This window comes from Anarhichas minor, unplaced genomic scaffold (genome assembly GCF_050575085.1).
Source record: "Anarhichas minor isolate MPS153535 unplaced genomic scaffold, ASM5057508v1 ptg000042l, whole genome shotgun sequence".
Classification (NCBI taxonomy): domain Eukaryota; kingdom Metazoa; phylum Chordata; class Actinopteri; order Perciformes; family Anarhichadidae; genus Anarhichas; species Anarhichas minor.
The window spans coordinates 10,002,725-10,023,250 of NW_027466488.1; the positions used below are offsets into that span (position 1 = coordinate 10,002,725).

General features: G+C 40.8%; 1 protein-coding gene across 1 annotated transcript in view; it reads right to left on the reverse strand.

Annotated features, from left to right (window-relative positions):
- LOC142970061 (neural-cadherin) overlaps nucleotides 1-20,526 on the reverse strand; it is a 295,060-nt gene that overhangs the window by 87,973 nt on the left and 186,561 nt on the right. Inside the window, exon 26 of the mRNA XM_076110212.1 lies at nucleotides 14,091-14,368. Coding sequence (XP_075966327.1) covers nucleotides 14,091-14,368 — 278 coding nt within the window. The remainder of the gene's footprint in view (nucleotides 1-14,090; nucleotides 14,369-20,526) is intronic.

Genomic DNA, 20,526 nt, shown 5'->3' on the forward strand with positions numbered 1-20,526 from the left:
GAGGAATGTCTGTGTGGCTTCCTCTGATTTGGCGCCTGGGCGTCTTGAGTGTGAGAGCAGGTGTCTCCGGCCAACAACAATTTTTAGATTAGCAATTTGTACAAATATATATATTTTTCTTCATGACACCTCTGCAGAATACAGTATATGAAGACTACATATAGTTCCAGGATTAGGGTGATTGATGCTATTAATTGAATGTTACTGTACATTACAGTCCTGCACCTTTTATGAAGCCAAAAGGACCGAATGGATCACGCTGAGAAGCAACTAGAATCGACAAAGAAGTTTTTGCTGTTTAAGTACATAAAAAACTTGCATGTGTTTTGCATCAATTGACTCCACAACAGATGAAATATCCAACCATGCTGTCTGCAATTACCAGTCATCCAAGTGGAGAAGAAAAATACACCACGAGTAGCAGAATCAACCAGAAAAGAATCAGCAACAAATGTTTGTTTCTTTTAACATTTTTTCGAAGATTTTATCTTCAAACCTCGACACAAATCATTTTCTCTTTTCTGATTCTCAATATACCTCCTCTCATCCTTCTTCATTTAGTAGCGCTATATATCAATCTGATGAGAAAGCCTTGCATCGTTTCAGCAAAATAACACCTCACCTCATGCAATCCTCAGCAATTACCAAATATACAAATTGAATCCCGACTTTATGCACAAACACTCAGCTCAGAGAAACAAGCTATTTCTCCAGGGCAGTCCCTCTGCTGCTGATGGGTGACGTTCTCATTGCTTTATGTTATTCACACTTCAACTGCTTCTCAGGATATTCAGGAGTTGTGAATCCTGCGAAACCACACAAAGACGTGTGTTTGCAAAAGCATGTGTATATATAGACACACATACACACACCTCATTGGTAATCGGTGAGAGAGAGCTCATTTTCCTGTGTCTGCTCTCGTCCGGGATTGAAAGAGGTAATATATACTACAATGCTCGCCTTTGCTACTTTTGTCGACTTCTGGTTGCAGAAGGTTACGGGCCTGATCGGTTAACACGGTCTTTACATTTCTCAAAGTTCGGAACATGCGTACTTTGTGTTGTAGTAGCTGCTGCTGAATTGTTTTTGAAGAACTCCGATGCTTTACTTGCTAAGTTATTAAAGGGTTAACTTCTGTATTTCAATCCGGACCATATTTCTTAAGTGACTATCGGGGACAACAGTTGTTCCAGCATTGAGCGAGAACACTCGGGGCCACTCTTCAATGTCCGTCCACTAAAATAGCTTGTTCTTGCCCCTGACAGGCTTGTTGTTCGAAGTGTGCGACATCATTAAAGGACCCTACAGAGAAATATTTTTCTTTAGCTTTTGCTTGATCCACTCTGTTTGTTCTTGTGGTGTCTCGCTCGGAGAAGTCGAGTTCTGAAATTTCGTGGCCTCGTCCGGATTGTCAAAAATCAGCCAAATATTATGCAACAACACTGAAAACCTCTCAGATTCCTGGACTGCAACACAGCAAACTCTGACAACAGCGGCAATGCTCTCTCCAAACCTTTGTCCACCGGCACCAAGTCACATGAACAACAACAAACAGACGAAATCATTTATAAAGAAAAAGCTTTTGTTGTCAGACACTTCAACAATCTGAGCCCGTCAGTGGCAAAAAACAAGCACTTTTAGTGAATGAACATCGACGGTGAGGAATTGCCCCGAGCGATTATATTGCAGCCCCTTTCAATAATTATTTGCATTCTTAACAAAAGCTGATTTGGGCTTTCATGGTGTGGAAGATAATTTGCAACCTATTCAAACTATTATGTTTTTATATTTTACTGATAGTTTGATCTGGATCTGTTTTTGAGGGATGATAACTCAGTGTAAGTGAGTGCAATTTTGAAACTCATTCAAACACATTTTCGTTATTAATCCCAGTGATGATTTATTGCCGCAGCATTTCGGTAGTAAGCTTGTTAGCACTGGCTTCAGTGGGCAGACTGCTGCAGCACATGTTAGTTTAACAGGAGGAATGCTGTCTTGCTACATTAGCCAACAATAAACTCCCACCTGGTTTTGGTCAGAGTTGGAGGAAGCGTGGTGCCCTTTGCCTTACTGTGAGTGCTTCCGGCAGCATCGGGGAGCAGCCTGCTGCCAGCCAGTAAATGTCTCTCTATTTCTACACACGTTGCATACTGGAGATGTGATGTGTTGCTGTGGAGACTCTGAGTTTATTAAAGACACCTTTGATGGAGCATGAGCTGAGTAATGACAGAAGCCTGATGTAGCAAATGTCACTAATTACTTTCTCTTTTTTTTCTAAAGCTATGCAAGTGTTTTTTAATGAACAACGGGTTTCATGTTTTTTCAGTAACTTGGCCTACAATGCCTCTGTGTTACTGCGTGACTTGAATCCTGACCCAGAATAACATACGTCACAGAGTCACATCATAGGAAGCGCTGAAATAGTTTTTTGTGCAACAAGTTTTTGTGCCTGCCCACATAAATATTGGACCAATCAAAATGCAGGACGCTGCGACGTCAGTAGGCCCTGTGTAACTTTTTGTGTGGTCAAGTGGTTACTATGGTGGCGGACAGCGTTTTAGGGAAACACTTTGTCAGCACTGTTGCCCATGTTAGCCTCTAGCCACCAGCTCAGCCGTCTCCATGTTAAGAGGAGAGTGCAGGCAAGACTCTGATTCATAGATATGCTCTGAATGGACATATGGCCATTTTTTTCTATTTGGTTAATACAACTGACTGACTAGGTATGCAAAACAAAACAGACAGCACGGATACATACACACTTTATCCGATTTTTTTTTTTTTCCATTTAGACTTTAAAGGTCCCAACCCTATTCTCTCATGAACACATGCTTTCTTGCACCAATCAGAATTTAGCTAAATATGAATCATGTGATATTCGTGGGGCTGTTTGCACTGATGAAGAAAATGAGCAGATTGTATGAATGATTAATACACATATAAATACATTTTTCATTCATTTATTATACTAAAGGATGTTTTTTTTCTGCTAACTTCAAATTTGAATGTTGCTCATTAAGTCATGAATATTTAATGTAATAGAAAAATACTTTTTTTTGCTTTTCAGAGGCGTTAAGCCTCGACTCTGTTCATCTAGACCTATATTTTGTGTGGGTGTGTATGAGTGTGTATGATTTCAGAAACATGCAGGAAAACATCCACGCTTGCATTTCCATGTTGGCAATGTCATCCTAATTCTCTGAACGCGGAACAATCCGACACATAGTTTTAGTCACAATGGCCAAGCCCTCCAATCCTCTTAAGGCAGCTTTGTTTTGCTCATTCGCTGTCTGCTGGGAATTGTGTTTGTTAACGTCGGACCGGGGAGCTGTAATCCCACCCCCGACCCACAACCCTTTCACTACCCTGATCTCCTTATTAATCCCAGCGCCTCGATTATCTGCATGTTCTTGCATCAATCTTGGGCCATAATCTGTTTGCGGATGTTTGTATGTGTTTGGGTTAGGGTCATATCTGAAAGCCTCTGGAACAGAAAACTACCCTTCAGCAATTCTATCTTGCATTACCTCTTACTTTATCGACATGTAATATTTCTTCTCCCTTCTCTCGTGCTCTCCTCTTTTTCACCATTTCCTCTATTCTTTTCCTAATTTCCTTCATTCCTCCCCTCCCTTCCAACTTCCAGCCTAATTGTCTCCATCCCTGACGTCTCGCTTCCTCTCTTCCTCTGAACCTGGAGAATCACACAGCAGATTTGACAGAGTTCAGGTACCGGAGCATGATTGAAAATGTGACGATCATACGGCATCTGTGTCTCCGGGTTGACAACTTTGCCTGCTTTGTCGTGTTCTGTCCTGTCATCAACACTTTACAAAGACACATTTCCTGCACTTTCATTCTGGCCCACATCCGCTTTTCACAAAAGACATAATATTTTGGAGTCAACAGAGGCAGCAATTTATCATTTGCAAACAGAGTTTTTTCCATTTCCATTTAAGGTATAGGTTGATTTCTTTCCCTCTCTCTAATTTACGGTAGGCATTTAAAACAATAAGGCCAGCAAGAAAAGCTTTTCACCGTTCAATACGGATTTAGAAAGTTCTAATTAAAGCTAAATGTCTTTAAAATATAGACATTTAATTAAAAAATATATATATTAAATCAACATTTCTCATGAAATACAATGAAGGGAAGTGAAAACTGAGTATGATACAATATGGCAAAAATCTGACGGGAGGTGTACAGAAGTTTAAAAGATATTTTAGCATAATTGAAAAGTCTTGCTAAATGTCTAAAATATCTTATTAAGAACTTCATTTAGTGATGAGTTATCTGAGTGAGGAGGAAATCTGCTTTGCTTATTGAGGGGAGAGTTTAGCGATCAGGGTACCTGCTCCATCAGCATGCTAACTGGGTACTCAAGGTGTCTTAATATGCAAAGTAATACAACACTGCTTGCAGATCAGATTACAGAGAGAGAACGAGAGGGACATTTCATGTCCCCATGTCTAATAACTGTGTGTTTGTGTGTGTAATCCAAGGATTAACCAGTCATCCTGCTCTGGTCCAGCGGTGAGCCACATTACACGCTGGCTCCAGCCAGCCGGACTGAAATCCTGCACTTTTCACTCGCTGCTTCTAATTAAATGAAGCTGAAGGGTAAAATGAACTTCTGCAAGACACTGCAAGAAAGCTTAGCGGACATGTGTGCGATGAGACTTGTGTTCATCTGCTCCCACATATGTTCAGAGGGTGTATGCACTGTGTGTGTGTGTGTGTGGGGGGGGCTGAACACGCATGTCTGTGCTGGTGCTTCAGGATTAAAAAAGTAATTGAACATCTTAGCTATGGAACACCTGCAGTAGCAGCCGCTACTACCATTTTTTCTGTGTGATGTCTAAATTCTGCCGAGATCAGATATATGTGTGTGTATGTGCTTCACTGGTTCCCCCGCCTGTGTATGCCGAATGGAGATGTTCCTCTTAGCATTATCACTTCAAAGCTGAGATCTAATCGAATAATTTACTTTAGTTGTTATCATAATTTTATAGCATTTTCACGGTCCGACTATGTTAAAGTCAAACTGATATTAAACTGTTTTTTTTTAATCTGCTACAGCATACAGATCTGCTGTGTAGATGACATGGAGATGCTTTTACTTGGGAAGAAAATCACGACCAACAATGGAGACATTTGTACTTTGTACTATATTTGGTTTCATAACGGCGCCCTCAGTGTGTGCATATACCAGTGAGAATGACTTTGTGTCCACATAGAAAAACAGAGAATTAAAGAGTTAATGTCAGATTTACCTGCACAAAGCGGTAACTTATATCACTCTATCATTGGCTAACTGACACTGACTGATAACAGCCACAACACAGCAAAAAAAGAGACTTTTAACTGCAACCTACATCAGCTTTGACATCTCTTTCCTTTCAAAACAAGGCAACAAAACCACTTAGTTAGGTTTAGGAAAAGAACATGGTTAACGGTAACTACCAGGTGACGAACAACTTAGTTTGCACGTGACCTGAACAGCGGCCTCCTGGTCAAAAGTCCTGTTTGTTTTGACCCATCGCCCTCCTTGGCTCTGTGTGGACTATCTCGCTCTTTATACGCAGCTGCTCTGACCCTTTCATAATGAGTGGGTTTACATTGGAGTTAGTTTAAAGCCCAGTGCATCGGTATCGAGCTTGAGCAACACTTCAACAGCAATTATTCGACAATGCAGCCGGCCTCGCTTGGCTGCTGTGTATCTTTGTCGCTAATAGTGTGAACATAGCAAATCTTGTATACGTACACCCAGAGTCTCGGAGGCTTTTAATAATCCTCGGCAATCACTTGACATCACAATCGTTTGTCACGATGCCCCAGAGGATACAATTTAAAGGCTTTGATGCCACCACCATCATTAAGTCTCATCATATCCAGTGAGATGTCTCAAAATCTTCAGGATCGACTGGCATGCATTTTGTCCAGATATTCATGGTTCCCAGACAGAGTACCCTGAAGACTTTGGTGATCCTCTGATTTTTGCTTACTTTTCCTCTAGTGTCACCGTGAGGTTGGCATTTGTGGCTTTGAGTGAGCTGCCTTGATTTGATTGGTCTCTTAACCTTTCAGGACAAAATATGAATTTGTCTAGTACTTAATCTTATGTCCCGGTACCTGAAATATAAAGGCTATTCCCACCATCTCCAGCTGTAGTTGTTGCTGTGTTTACTGCTAATCTCTGGCTAACTGTTCCAATTCATTTCTTATCAGCTAAACTCAGTAATCTGTATGTATATTTAGCAATTAGTGTTCGTCAGGTTTGCTAGCCACTAATGTTGCCCTGCACCGACAAACTGAAGCTGTTCTCCTGTAAAAAGCTTAACTAGCTAACGAAGCAATATCGAGGTCGAGTCATGATGACAATGTCATCTGTGCCAGAATAACAAATGGAGTCTTAATTTCATCATGATATTCATATCCTGCATTAGTTCAGAGTTATTAAGAGTTCAGAGTTATTAGAATTCCGACCAACATTTGAGACGGTTTAAAAAGCTTATCCCACACGTTGGTATTTCATTAAAAATGACAAAAGACAACTTTTGAACTGCAAAGAACTAATATTGAAACTCTCTGGTAATTGTGGAAAGCTACTGGAACAGAAGCGCTATCCTCAGTGGCAGACAGGATTGCGTAGTGAAAGCGAGGCTTATAGGAAAACAAACTAAATGCCGATGGTGTCATTATTTTACAGCCAATTGCATTGTGAAATCAACATTTGCTTCATAAATGATAAGAAAAAGCAAAAACCTATCTACTGCCATGTTAATTGGTTGCAGAGAGCTACGGGATGCACAGTGCATCAGAGTTAAACAGAGTCACCACGTCTCCTCTAGCACCAGAAGCACGAACAAACTTATTTCATTATCATGTTTGTAGTTAAAAGGCTTTGTTGAAACGCTCTCACCCCACTTTTGGCCTTGTTTCCAGAGGGATTTATGCTAATGAAGACACTCTCCTTCAGTTCACTTGTTTGCCGGGAATTTGAAACAAGACCTGGCAGTGTGTGACAGCTAACATGGTTGATTTTTTATCTAGTAGGAGGTTGTGAAAGGTTTGTTTCTATTTATAACAATAGGAAACAGAAAAGCGAACAAGAGCTGTATTTTGAGATAAACTCCACCAAGAATATTCTGAAAAACTTTTTTTTCATAACAGTAGAAAGGCCAGCCAGTTAAATCCTGTCAGTAACTGCAGCAATGTCACTGATCCGCCAAGGCCTTACAAACGAAATGCTATGAAACCAAAAGCTGCAAACTCTGATCATGGTCCCTTAGCAGATGATGTTAATGTGTTTTTATACAGGAAAAGTGGGGCAAATATACTGTAGGTTTAGCAATGAACAGTTGGATGAAGGACACGCGACTACAAGTGTAAAATCCTTGATTTGGGGTTGTACAGCGGAAATTAAGAATGTTTAATATTCCTTTAACGAAGCTGCCTTATTTGCGTGAAGTCAACATCTACCAAATTGTCCAGTTTGTGTTAATGTTATAGTTTGCAGTTAAGAAACATAACCGTGGTCATTTCACAAAACCTTTACAGACAAATTCTAAGAAAAAGGAGAGCAGAACTGAGACATTACTAGTACAACTAATTCAAAATCCTATGCATGTGCTTGTACATATTCAACATTTTATTTATTTATTGCGTCCTCCAACCATATTGATTTTCAAGGTTTTAATTTGAGGTGTAATTTAATAATCCACTGAATTTGGCCCATGCCATTACAGAAGAGACGAAGATGACCAAATGTAGAGAAATGCAATTTTAAGCAGTTCCCTCCTCTTTCTTTGTACATCTGCTTGACATTATGGTGTCATCCCCGTATCAACGGCAGTGGCTTCTCTGTCAACATGTCAAAGCCGCAAAGAAAACTCTTGTTCCATTTTCCCATCACTTCCTGTCTAGGCCCACTTACTATTCATGCTGAAGTCTGCTTTATTTTCATTTAGCTGTTTCTCTGGGCATGTGAGCGCCCGTATGTATGCCCAATACATTTGTATAACAGGATAAATGCAATAGCCACTTAAGTGCTGAATTGTTGCTGGAGGCAAGGGAGACTCAGTCAGACTTGGGCATCAGGACGTTGCAGCTAATAAGGGAATTTCATACAGAGGAAATTGTCAGATTGTCTCCAAATCGTTTTTCCACAAATTCTATGAATCCAAAAAAGGCAGGATATTTAGGAAGTGTGTGGGCAGAGTTTGATGAGAGGTAATGTAAATTGCAAACTCAAGCATGGGACCCATAAATTATAAAAATTTTCATTTCAGGCTAACTCTTCTCTTAATATGTAAAATAGTTATTAACACAAAAGGTGGTTTAATACAGTTGCGTTTAGTTTATTATTAGGGCCTGAACAACCGACAACGTCGGGCCGCGAAGGTCCCATTGAAACTGTAATGATTATTATTATTATTATTATTATACTGCAAATTAATTGCCTTTTTGGGGGCTTTATCATATCCCAAAACTCCCCAAATTTGGAATGCATATCAGGACTGCTGAAAATGCCCCTAAAAAGAAAAGCTAAAATGTGTTCAGCATCCATCTCCTTAATGAAGCCTTGCGTTTATAGCCTGTCGACATTTCATTTTACACTTTCACTCCACTCTGTCTCTGCTATCTTAGAAGAGCACGGAGAATTCTCAGCACATGACGTCTCAGTGCAACTCTTCCTACAAATAACATTCATATTCAAGGTCTTCAGAGAAAGATTTGGGCATGATATGTGGGAAAACGTAACCGAACTTCACATGCTCAAATGAAAAGAAAAATAAATAGACCCCATCCAAAATGTGGTTTACCAGAACAAACCCAAGCAGAGAGGGAGCATTAAACACAGACAGCAGCATGATGCTGCATCAATTAAGAAGCAGCCGCAATTGAAAAGAAGTAGCAGTATACAGTAAGTCCTAACAATCACGCACAAAAAAGAATATTATCCCATCGCACTAGATGAGCAGACGTGATAGTGAGTTCAGTTGAAACTGCGTGGACTGAGTTGGGTCCTGAGTCTGGTCTTGGTTACTAAGAACCAAAGCACTTGGTATGGTCCTATAAGGGTCTCTTAATTTAGATGCAACTCATTTAACCTTAACTAAGTAACTATGTTTCAGTTGCCACAAGCAGAGATGACTAAGGGTGTAATGTCCTCCTGCTATTACAGATAAGGCAGTAAGAATAGACGTCCTTGTTGTAAAGCTGCAAATACAACATTATCATTTCTATCAAATCATTGACAGTGATTTTCCTGTTAAGTTCATGACTAAATATGCAGTAGGAACAAATCTTCAAAAGATGTCAAGTATTTTGCAGATGTGTTGAATATGAATGTTTTAATGATATGACAGGCTCTGTGAGGCTGTGTTCAGGCACAGTGCTGCTTTGAGCTAAATGCTATTGTCAGCATGCTAAAAAACTCACAATCACAATGCTAATGCCGCTGTCGAACAACTCGGAAATGTCCGACCTCCTTCTACAAGTATGAAGAAACACCGCTCAAAGTCGGAGTTCCTACTTGTGAACTCCGGGCCAATCAGTCTACCCCGACAAAGAAGCAGTTGTCTGACGTCATCCAATAACAGAAACGCACATCGTAAATGGTGAATCATTAACTAAAAGGCAACGTTAATTATATTTGCCTATATTTAATTGAATAATACAAACTATCATATTATAGTCAACGTGTTCTGCATGTAAATCAATGTTAAAATATGTCGCCATGTTATTAGGTAGCTGGTTATGTTAAACGATCTCTGAAAGTTAACTTCTCCGCACAAAGGTTATCGGGAAATCGTTAAAAATTGCTAAAATATAAAAATATGCTGAGAATTCTATTGTGTGCACACTTGCCAGAGACACATCAGTTTGTCAGCAGTTGTCTTGTTTTTGGTTGGCATCGTGGACCGGGGACGCTTGGAGGTCGGAAATTGGAAATTTCAGCTGGAAAAATTCCGAAATCTGAGTTGTCTGGACGCAGCATAACATGCTGATGTTAAGAAGGAATACAATTTGAAAGTTTGTCCTGGTGATGGCAACAGAATAGAAGTGAAGGGATAACCCACTTTAGGACAGTTGTTTGTGAGTGGGACATGAATGTGTGTACAAGGGGCGTTTCTAGGATTCAAAGAAAGGGGGGGCTAAGCCCCAAGGGGAGTGGCATGTTTGCGCGTGCAGCGCACAGCAATTTTTTTTGGGGCCCATTTGGGGTATATCCATTGTTTCAGACAGTTCACAGATTGGTTCAACCAGAAAGAGTGTGATTTTGGTCTGTAGTTTTGCTTGCATTCAGTATATGATAACACAAGAGACAGAATTTCAGGGTCATAGTGCAATTTGACAACACAAATATGAACTTTTCTCAAATAAAGAGAGAGAAATAAAGGAAAGACGGATAAACTAGCTTTCATATCCGCGTCACTCGCGTGTGAAAAGACCTGGGAGTTCAAATTAAGAGCTCAGCAGTTATGGGATTATTAGAACATTTGATGCCATAGTATTAAATGGAAGTTCTCTTTAGTGGCATTGGGCAGGTTGTTTGTTTTGATGTGTTCGTTTTCCTTCACATTCTTTAATCACCGACATCATTTGAGAGAGAATTCGCCTCTAAACGAAACACAGCATGAACGCACTCGCATGCAGTTACACAAAAACCCCCACAGGCACTTTGCCTTCATCTCTCCCTCGCAGTCTCAAAAGCATATGCTTTGAGGTTATGTTCACTCCTCCTAATTTCCTTCTAATTCCTCCCTTCACTTTCATCTTCTCCCCTGATCTCCCTCTCGTAAAATATCACACCGGTCTTCATTCACCATGGAAAGAGCTGGACGTGATTGAAATGTTGCGTTTAGGCTCAACAGCATTTAATGTGGTACGGACTCAGTCTTTGTCCCGGTATCTCGCTCATACATACCTGTGAGCTGCTTTGCAGTTGGGACATCAACAGCATCAGCCAAACAGGAATCAGATTACTGTGCCACACTTCTTTCCTTCATAACCACACAGCTAATCCCCTGAGTCTGGAGGCCAGGTAGTGGAACAGCTAAACTTGAGCATTGGTCTGGCAGAACCAGAAAGTTGGCATCAAACTAGCACTAAAAGATGTTAACTGATCGACCCAAGGTGCTTGGGATTTAGGATTGATGTGTCAGCCGAGCAGATAAACAATCTCTAAAGTCCTGAGATTATTAATCATTGAATGCTTTTCCAGTTAGTTTACCATGTTCTTTGATGTAACTTTAAGCGCCTGTGATAGCAAAGTTTTCATGGATTATGTGTTGGGAAAATAGTTGTGCCAATATTAGTGGAAACTGCATTAAAGTACAGTACGTGTCCAGAACTGATCAGTCAACGAGCATGTAGAAGATGGCTTTCCTGTTAAGGGCACATGGTTGAATTATCTACTTATTTATGTTTTTGAAAGAACATTTTTGTCCCTTAACTATTAAAAAAAAACTTCCGAATAACCATAGCAAAAAAAAGCTGTGAAGAACAACCACAAAGAGTTCATACTCGTTGTGATTGGGGACAGTGGCTGTATTTGGATTGGCTCCAGGGTCGTTTTCTGTAAGCCATTATTAACATAGTTAACGTAAGGTAAAAAATAAATAATTTGACAATTATTGATTGTATATTATCCAAAATGATTGCATAAATGTGCAGATTTTAACTTTGAAAAGAAGCAAATTGCAACTTTCAGCCAGAGGTTATCTCAGCAGGCAACGTGTCCTCAGACAACGGTTCTTATGAAGTCCTATGAAAAGCATCTCCTTATATTTCATGCCACACATGGCAATGTCCACTTTTTAAATGCAAACAGTCTTTTCAAAATAAACTTCCGTCTTCACAGGAAACAACTTAGTTAGGTTTGAGCAACACAAGTACTTTAGATTTATGAATACATCATGAAATACTTAGTGCTGTTACTGAAGTATGCAATTTACGTGAACAATAAATCAACGTTGACTTCTCTTTTTACACGGGAAATGAACAGCGGCCTCATGGGCAAAAGACACAAAAGAAACACTGTTGCATATATATACAGTCAGGGTCATAAATATTAGGACTGTGACACAATTTTTCTAATTTGGCCTCTTTACACAACTCCAAATGGATTTGAAACTAAGCAGTCAATATGTGGTTGAAGTGTAGACTTTCAGCTTCAATGGATATAACAAAGAAATCACATTAACCGTTTAGGAATTATGGCCATTTTTACACAGTCCCCCACATTTTCAGAGGCTCAAAAGTAATTGGACTACCTAACATAATTGTGAATATAATCATCATTTTTAATACTTGGAGGAAAATCCTTTGCAGTCAATGACAGGCTGAAGTCTGGCACCCATAGACATCACTAAAAACGGTGAGTTTTTTCCCCTTGAGATGCTTTGACAGACCTTTTACTGCAGCCTCCTTCAGCTGCTGCTTGTTTGTGGGTCTTTCTGCCTTCAGTTTTATCTTCAGAAAGTGAAAAACATGCTCACTTGGGTTGAGATCAGGTGACTGACTTGGCCGTTGAAGAATATTCCATTCCTTTGCCTTGAGAAGCTCTTGGGTTGTTTTTACAGTATGTTTTAGGTCATAATCCATCTGCACTGTGAAACGCCGTCCAATCAGTTTTGCAGCATTCGGGTGAATCTGAGCAGATAGTTTAGCCCTAAACACCTCAGAACTCATCCTGCTGCTTCTATCAGCTGTGACATCATCAATAAACACCAGTGACCCAGTTCCATTAGCAGCCAGACATACTGCCTCCACCATGTTAGACAGATGATGTGGAATGCTTCGGATCATGAGCCGTTCCTTTCCTTCGCCACACTTTTCTCTTCCCATCATTCTGGAACAAGTGAATCTTGGTTTCATCTGTCCAAAGTCTAGCCTTCCTGTTCTTCAGTGTCACCAGAGGTTTGCACCTTGTTGTAAACCCTCTGTATTTAGATTCATGAAGGCGTCTCTTGATCGTAGACTTTAACAATGACACGCCTACCTCCTCCAGTGTTCTTGACTTCAGTAGATGTTATGAAGGGTTTTCTTCACCAAGGTAAGAATTCTGCAACAAACCACTTTAGATGTCTTCCGTGGTCTTCTGGGCCTTTTGGTGTTGGTGAGCTTGCCAGTGAATTCCTTATTTTTAAGAAAGTACCAAACTGTTTAATTGGCCAATCCTAATGTTTCTGCTATCTGACTAATAGGTTTGTTAAGTGTTTTCAGCCTAACAATGGCCTCCTTCACTTGCATTGACACCTTTTTAGTCCGCATGCTGAGAGTTCCAAGGACCAGCTACCAAATGCTAATTTAACATTTTGAATCCTATTATGTGCATCATTTGTCATGAAATAGTGACAGAACCGACCACACCTGGCCATGAAACCGTTTGTCAGACAATTGTCCAATTCATTTTGAGCCTCTGAAAATGTGGGGGACTGTGTAAAAATGGCCGTAATTCCTAAACGGTTAATGTGATTTCTTTGTTATATCCATTGAATTAAAGCTGAAAGTCTACACTTCAACCACATATTGACTGATTAGTTTCAAATCCATTTGGAGTTATTGACTGTAAATATATATATATATGCAAAAATCGCATCGTCATTGCATTTTGTGAAACAGAAGTAATGCACGTGTCAGCATGAACCTTCAGTAAAAATCCAACCACAGCTAAACCACCAGCACAGCGATACCAATGCATTTACATGTAAACAGTTTCAGAATATTGCATCATTGTATTCATTTATTCATATTTGTACTGTTCTTAGCAATTTCTGCTTCAGCCATATCTAAGCTCCATGTTTACTCTCCTGTAATTGACTGGGGAAACTAAACAGCATTATTGCTCTGGGTTATTGTCTGTTTTTTGCTGTGATAAAGTAAAAGGAGGATTAGAAATGAACCTATAACTGTTTTTATTTCCACTAATTTCTAGGCTCTGCTACCTCAGGGCAGCTATCAACATTTAGAAAATTGGTAACCATCATAATGTAACTGGAACAACAAGAGTCATTTGTTGCATGTTATTAAACTTTGCCCCTCAGGCTGTGTTTTATGAATGGCGTTCACTTCCCACTCACCTGTAGCCATGCTGAGTGTCAACACACACGCCGCCGTTGAAGCAGGGGTTTCTGGGATATGCGGTGCAGGGCTGATGGGACTGCTCTCTCCCTGGGCAGGAGCACACGGCTGTGGACTCCACCGTCACCGATACAAGACTCATGGTCCCGCAATCCACGACCGTGGGTGTGTCACGCACGTTCAAAATGTTGGTGCAGCCGCCGGCCCCGGCACACTCTGAGCTAGGACACTCGTCCACCCGCACCTGGAACACGTTGACCTGCAGGAACGACTGCAGCTGGAAGGAGATGGACAGAGAAGACGAAAGCACTGGGTGAAACAGGAGGTGTTATGTAGCACTTTCATAGTTCTGACCACTGCAGGCACTATCGCAGTATTAGTAGTACAGCCCCTTGTATCTCCATTTTCACAGGCTCTTATACTCACCAATAGGAGATATTTTTTCAAACTGTTGTCATCGGTATTGTCACATTACATGTGAATGTAGTACGTGGTTAAAAACCATTTAAATTCTTTTCGAATTTCAGAACAGGGTCGATTTTACCGATCATTCGCACAGCGAATAAAGGCATCAAACCAACATGTTGCGTGGAATGGACGTTTTCAAACTCGATTTACTCCTTCCATTCTTACCTTTCACATTAAAAGCCCTAGACATACACACCGTTTACCAGAGGGAACTCAAATTCAATCAGAGCATTTTGCTAAAAGGAATCTCAATAAAACTGCTTATGGAGGCTTAGGCTATACAACTGTTTATTTCTGATTCTGACGACGCTTCAGTAAATACATTTTGTTTTTAAAGGCTGAGAAAAGTCAAGAGCAAGACAAAAATGTCGTCAAGGAGAAAGTCCAAAACATGTGGAACATATGATTGAAGCTTATTTGTCATGGCGGTTGGAAATCACCAAGCTGGCTGGAGAAAACCAACCGACTACAATGCAGCTTAAACATGAAAGTGATTTTGTGGATTCATTGTCATAACTTGTGAGGTACGCTGCAGTCTCCTGTGTATTAACATGAGTCCTTTCATGTCTTCGTCTGTACTCACTGACTTTACCTTTTGCCAATTCCCAACACAACATAGGTTTTCAGTGAAATACTTGGCGGTAATGATAGTGGTGTACTGAAACAAATGAGTACATTTATACTGTACAGTAAATACATATTTACTGAAAATGCCTGCATAGGTAACAATGTGTGCCTGATCTATGTTACACAGACAAATAAACATGTGCATACGCACCAACACACAGACAAACAACAGAATGCTGATGTGGAAAGTGCATATTTAGTGGGAGAATGTATTGCAGTACACTTAGGCAGTTTAGCTCTAAGAACTCCAGCTGTTATTTCTGCACTAGTTATCGAAAAAAAGTGGGCTAAACGGTGATGAGGCGGAAAAGGAAGCTGCGACTTTCTAGGTTGAGCAGTTTGATGAAGCACTGGCAGGGAAAATGGAAGTCAAATTGAATATGTACTTTAGTGTTGTGAGAGTGTGTGTGTGTGTGTGTGTGTTTGTGTGTGTGCGCGTGCGTATTCGCATTTGGACGTGCTGTCCTTGACTGGTTAGAGTGACGATGGTCAAGGAGAATTCTTCTGAGTTTATATGCATGGACTCATGCACAGGGGACACACACATGTACACACTCAAACTCAAATGCACATGCGGACCCACCCGACGCGAGTCCTGTTGAAGCGGGTCACTTCATGCCCAATGTTCTGGACTGATTGGGCCTGATTCAGTGCGACTGGATGGCGCTCACTAACCATGCAGTTCATATCTAATCCACTTATTCCACCAAACGGCCTGTGCTGCAGTGAATGTGACTTTGATAGGAGGTTGTGTTTCATGGATCATTGTTACTGCTGACTGATGTCTCATAGCACTTGATAATAACAATACTACTAATTGTCTTTGTGTAGCACTTAATAAAACAATGTTTACAAAATGCTTTAGATACAATATTACCCCAAAGCAGCAGCAATACAAAATAGAAATAAAAGGTAATATATGAGGTAAATAGAAGCAACTAATCACAGCAAAGATCCACCAGAGATAGAATTAAGAACAGATCAAAATTTAAAAGTCCAGAGGGAGCGATTCACACAAGAGCCTGTTGATGAAAGTGTGTTTTTAGAAGGGATTTAAAAGATGAAACTGATTTTACTATCTTTATTTCCTCAGGCAGTTTGTTCACGTACAGGTGCACTAATAGTATCTATAAACTCTATAAAAGCTCTATAAGCAGAGAAAGCACATTCAGTCTTGAACCTGGAACAACCAAAAGAGCCTTCCATGAGGATCTAAGGCTGCGTTCCAGCTCACCAGGAGCCATATAGCTTGGGGCAGGACCTTTCTGTGCTTTCAAAACAATCAGTTCAGTCTTAAAATCAATTCTGAATCTTACTGAAACTTACTGCTCAGACTGGGGTAGTACAGTTGCTACGTTTAGTGCCAGTTTGAATTCCAGCCGCAGCTTTTTGAACGAACTGGAGACGCGAGATTGATTTTGACCGAGGCAAGCACAGAGAGAGTCGCAATAGTCCAGACGAGATGAAATACAATGAAATGAATTGCCTTCTCTGAATCAGCATGAGATAAACATGACTTGATTTCTGATACATTTCTGTGCGGAAGGAAGCGAAGCTGCTCAACGCTCTTTACTTGCTCCTTAAAGTCAGGTCACCATCAAAAACCCCTCCTTAGTTTCTGGCTACAGCCTTTATATTAGATGAGAAGTCACCTAGATCGTGTAAGATAGAATCGAATCAACACAAATGCCTCTATTGGCTTTAATGTTATGAGAGTATGTACAGTCTTGTACAGATTCAATTAACCATGGAAGGAGTTTAACGATGTAAACGGGGCCTGCAGTTGATCGTACACCGTATCTATCAGCCCTCTTTCTGGGTTTCTTTGGGTCACTGGGTGTTATATGGCAGCTGTGGAGGTGGTGTTTGGATGGTGAGTGGATTGGTTTGCAGGAGAGTGTAGCAGGGATGTCAGTGCAACGTATCCTCATACACCAGTTTGTATGATATCTCACAAAAAGCTACTCAATTAGCTAGTGTCAATTTACACTCGTTACATGCATACGTTATTTTCTAAATAAACTCCTCGTCTTCACAGGGAACTCAGTTCGGTTCAGGCAACAACACTACTTGGTTAGGTTTAGAAATCGTTGTTTGGGTTAAAACTAGGAAAGTGCCGAGACTACGCTGCGAAAGTTACGTGACAAATGAATCATCATTGACTTCTTGTTTCACACGGGGAATGAACAGCGGCCTCTTGGTTCAAAGACCGCTGTTTGTTGTAACCGTCAGACTCCCTTCCAGGCCGCACAGTGTGTGCTTTTGCACTCTTTATACTTCCTCGTTCATGATCACGTGGATGACATAGAAAAATACTTTTGGGGATTATCTACGAAATACATTTATAATACATTAAAAATATTATTAAATAAATATTAAATATAACATATTTCATTAAATGAATAAATGATTTGTCATAGGTATAGCTACGAATGCTGGATGACACCAGCCTGATGATAGCTGTCCTGCAAACCAATCCAGTCTACAAATCAACATGGAATATATCGAATGTGTCTCCACTCCGCTGACTATTCAGGCTTTAGAGAGCTAAGATCGTAACAGAAAGGAGTAAATAATGCTACCCATCATTATGTTTTAACCTGCACATCTGATCACAATAAATACACTATGAAGGGAGTCAGTCACTTAGATAACACAAGAGGGCATCTTGTGTGTCCTGTGTACCATTTAGCCATTATAAGGTGAGGAGATACATTGTAGAGTGGAAGCCAGCAGAGATGGTATGGTTGGGGATGGATATTAATAGGGCTGTGCCAAATAGTGCCAAGCTTTTTTCATAATGTTGACAATTCTAAATCAACATTTGATCCCAGCTAATCCACAAATGGTCAAAGAGGTGGATCGTCGGTGGAGCTGAGGCGGGCCGAGGTGATGCAGCAGATGAGACAGCTAGCGGTTAGCGACCTGAGATGGCACCCAACATTGACTCAGCGACCACGCCCTTAATTATGCCGACCTGTAAGCATTAATATAATTGAAATGGGTGAATCATAAAATAACTCAACCCCCGTGCAGCTGTTACATAAAGGGATATTAGCTGGAGGGACCAAAACCATTTTTGTACCCGGCTGTTAACGTGTTTATTTCGGCAGTAAAGCCACTTTAACGTGGGGGTCTCGGGGGATTGACCTGCTTTTGGAGCCAACCTCAAGGGTCTATTTGAGGAAATGCAGTTATTGGCACTCTTCACTTTATTTACTCAGCATCGGAGGTTGGCCCTTGGTTAACCTTGGTATTTCTGTACGGTTGCGTATCAAGATCGGGCTACACTAATATTATTAGAATCAAACTGTCCTTTGTAGGATTTGATTTCCTAGTGGATGCTCAGCAAATGTGATCCACGACTGAATTCTGAGTAGGTTATCAATTACTCACAGAAAAAATCTCTCTCTCTCTCTCTGTCTCTCTCTCTCTCTCTGTCTGTCTCTCTCTCTCTGTCTGTCTGTCTGTCTGTCTCTCTCTCTCTGTCTGTCTGTCTGTCTCTCTCTCTCTGTCTGTCTGTCTGTCTGTCTGTCTGTCTCTCTCTCTCTGTCTGTCTGTCTGTCTCTCTCTCTCTGTCTGTCTCTTTCTCCTACCTACTGAAATGTGCCATTGAACTATACTCAGCCGTAATCCTTATTTACATAATTTATAACAGATATGAGGACATTGTTGGAACTTCATGGAGAATAATATGAATGGAGTTGCCATATGGAGGCAGCGTTTGGCCCAACAAACAAGAAACAAATCAATAATCATAACGGGTGTAACATAATGGGCACACAAATGTAGAGTTGAGAGGTGGATTGTGCTTTAGATGTTTTTCTACTTTCTTTTTTATCAAGAATACACGTCATCTATTGTAACGGATCCGTTCACACTGACTGTGACAAAGGAGGAGTATTACTTTCAAATAAGAATCTCATGTGCACTGGTGTTTATTACATAATGTGAATGCATTACCAATTGTGATGGACAGATGGGGAAAAAAAAAGATGCGGTCCGGTCAACAGGGTCTCTCCTTAATGTAGGTCAAGCTCTCCTTCCCAGCACAGGATAATGGATCCTTCCTTGACATTAAAAACCAATGAGACACACTCATGCAGTGTGGAAATGTCTGCAGTGGAAGGAGGAGGCGAGGAGGGGAGAAGGTAGGGAGGGAAGGAGGAGAAAGGGGGTGGGCAGGAGGGAAGAATCTTGGGATAAGCCTCATGCTGGGTGTCAGGTGATCAAAAAGCAGCAGGTGGACAGCTGAGATATTAACCTGAAAATAACTTAGATTTTTATTAGCAGGCCCCGCACCCAATCATGCAGAGAGAAAAACAATGACTTCATCCTGTTCAATGAGACCCAAAAGACGGCTTCACTCTCGCTCCATGATTCATTTTGTTATGAGCTTGGAATGCCAATAAGACACTTTAATATATTGACGGAAGAAGTTTTTCTTTCTTCTTCTCAGGTGGGGCGGTGCTCTGTGTTGTCATTTCTTCTGTCGATTATATTTTGAAAAATAGATCTCCCTGCTCAACAGTCCGTCTCTCGAAGACACTTCATCCCACACTGGAGGCTCTTAATCCCCAAAGCCTGAAAATGAATCCGCATGCTCAATCTTTTGTCACAGTCGGCCAAATGTTGAGGAAATGTACAGAGGAGCACACATTTGATCTGTGAAAAGCGGAGCAGTGTGTATAGCAAGCAACAAAGGACCAGAGGGACGTATTGTTCCCCGGACTATTGTTCCAATGCACCGAGAAGCTTCTGCAATCCTCTCCACGGCCCTCAGGGCCACATTCACATAATGACAAGATGAACCTCGGTATCCGAGCGCCATACCAATGATTTTTAAAAAGTCGAATAAAAAATGTGGTACCATTAAAAGTCAAGTGGAGCGTGCTGGATTGAAAACGCTGAGGGATAACTTCCATTATTAGAGCAGGGGGAAATAGAGAGACACAAGGAAGAAAGTTTTTTTTTTTTTAATCTCCTACTTCTGAAGCATTACTGGCAAATTGAAAACATTAATAATAAGCGTCATCTTCTGCACCCCCCCTCCTCATTCACCTTCCTCTTTCTTACCCACCCCCCCTCTGCCTCTCCTTCATCCTCTCCATCGCCGCGCTTCACATTTCATTCTGATCAATGTCCTCTCCGGAGAACCTGGCTGAATTCAGATGAAACGCTCGGCGCTCTCCTCACAAATCACAGCTGAAAGCCCGCATATACCTCTACGCATACACACATCTCTCTCTCTCTGCTATTTTTTCTTTATCCTAAAGACTTCAATCATAAACTCACATGCTTTTCACCTCATCTTTAATCTCTCGCCTCTTTTTCTTCCTC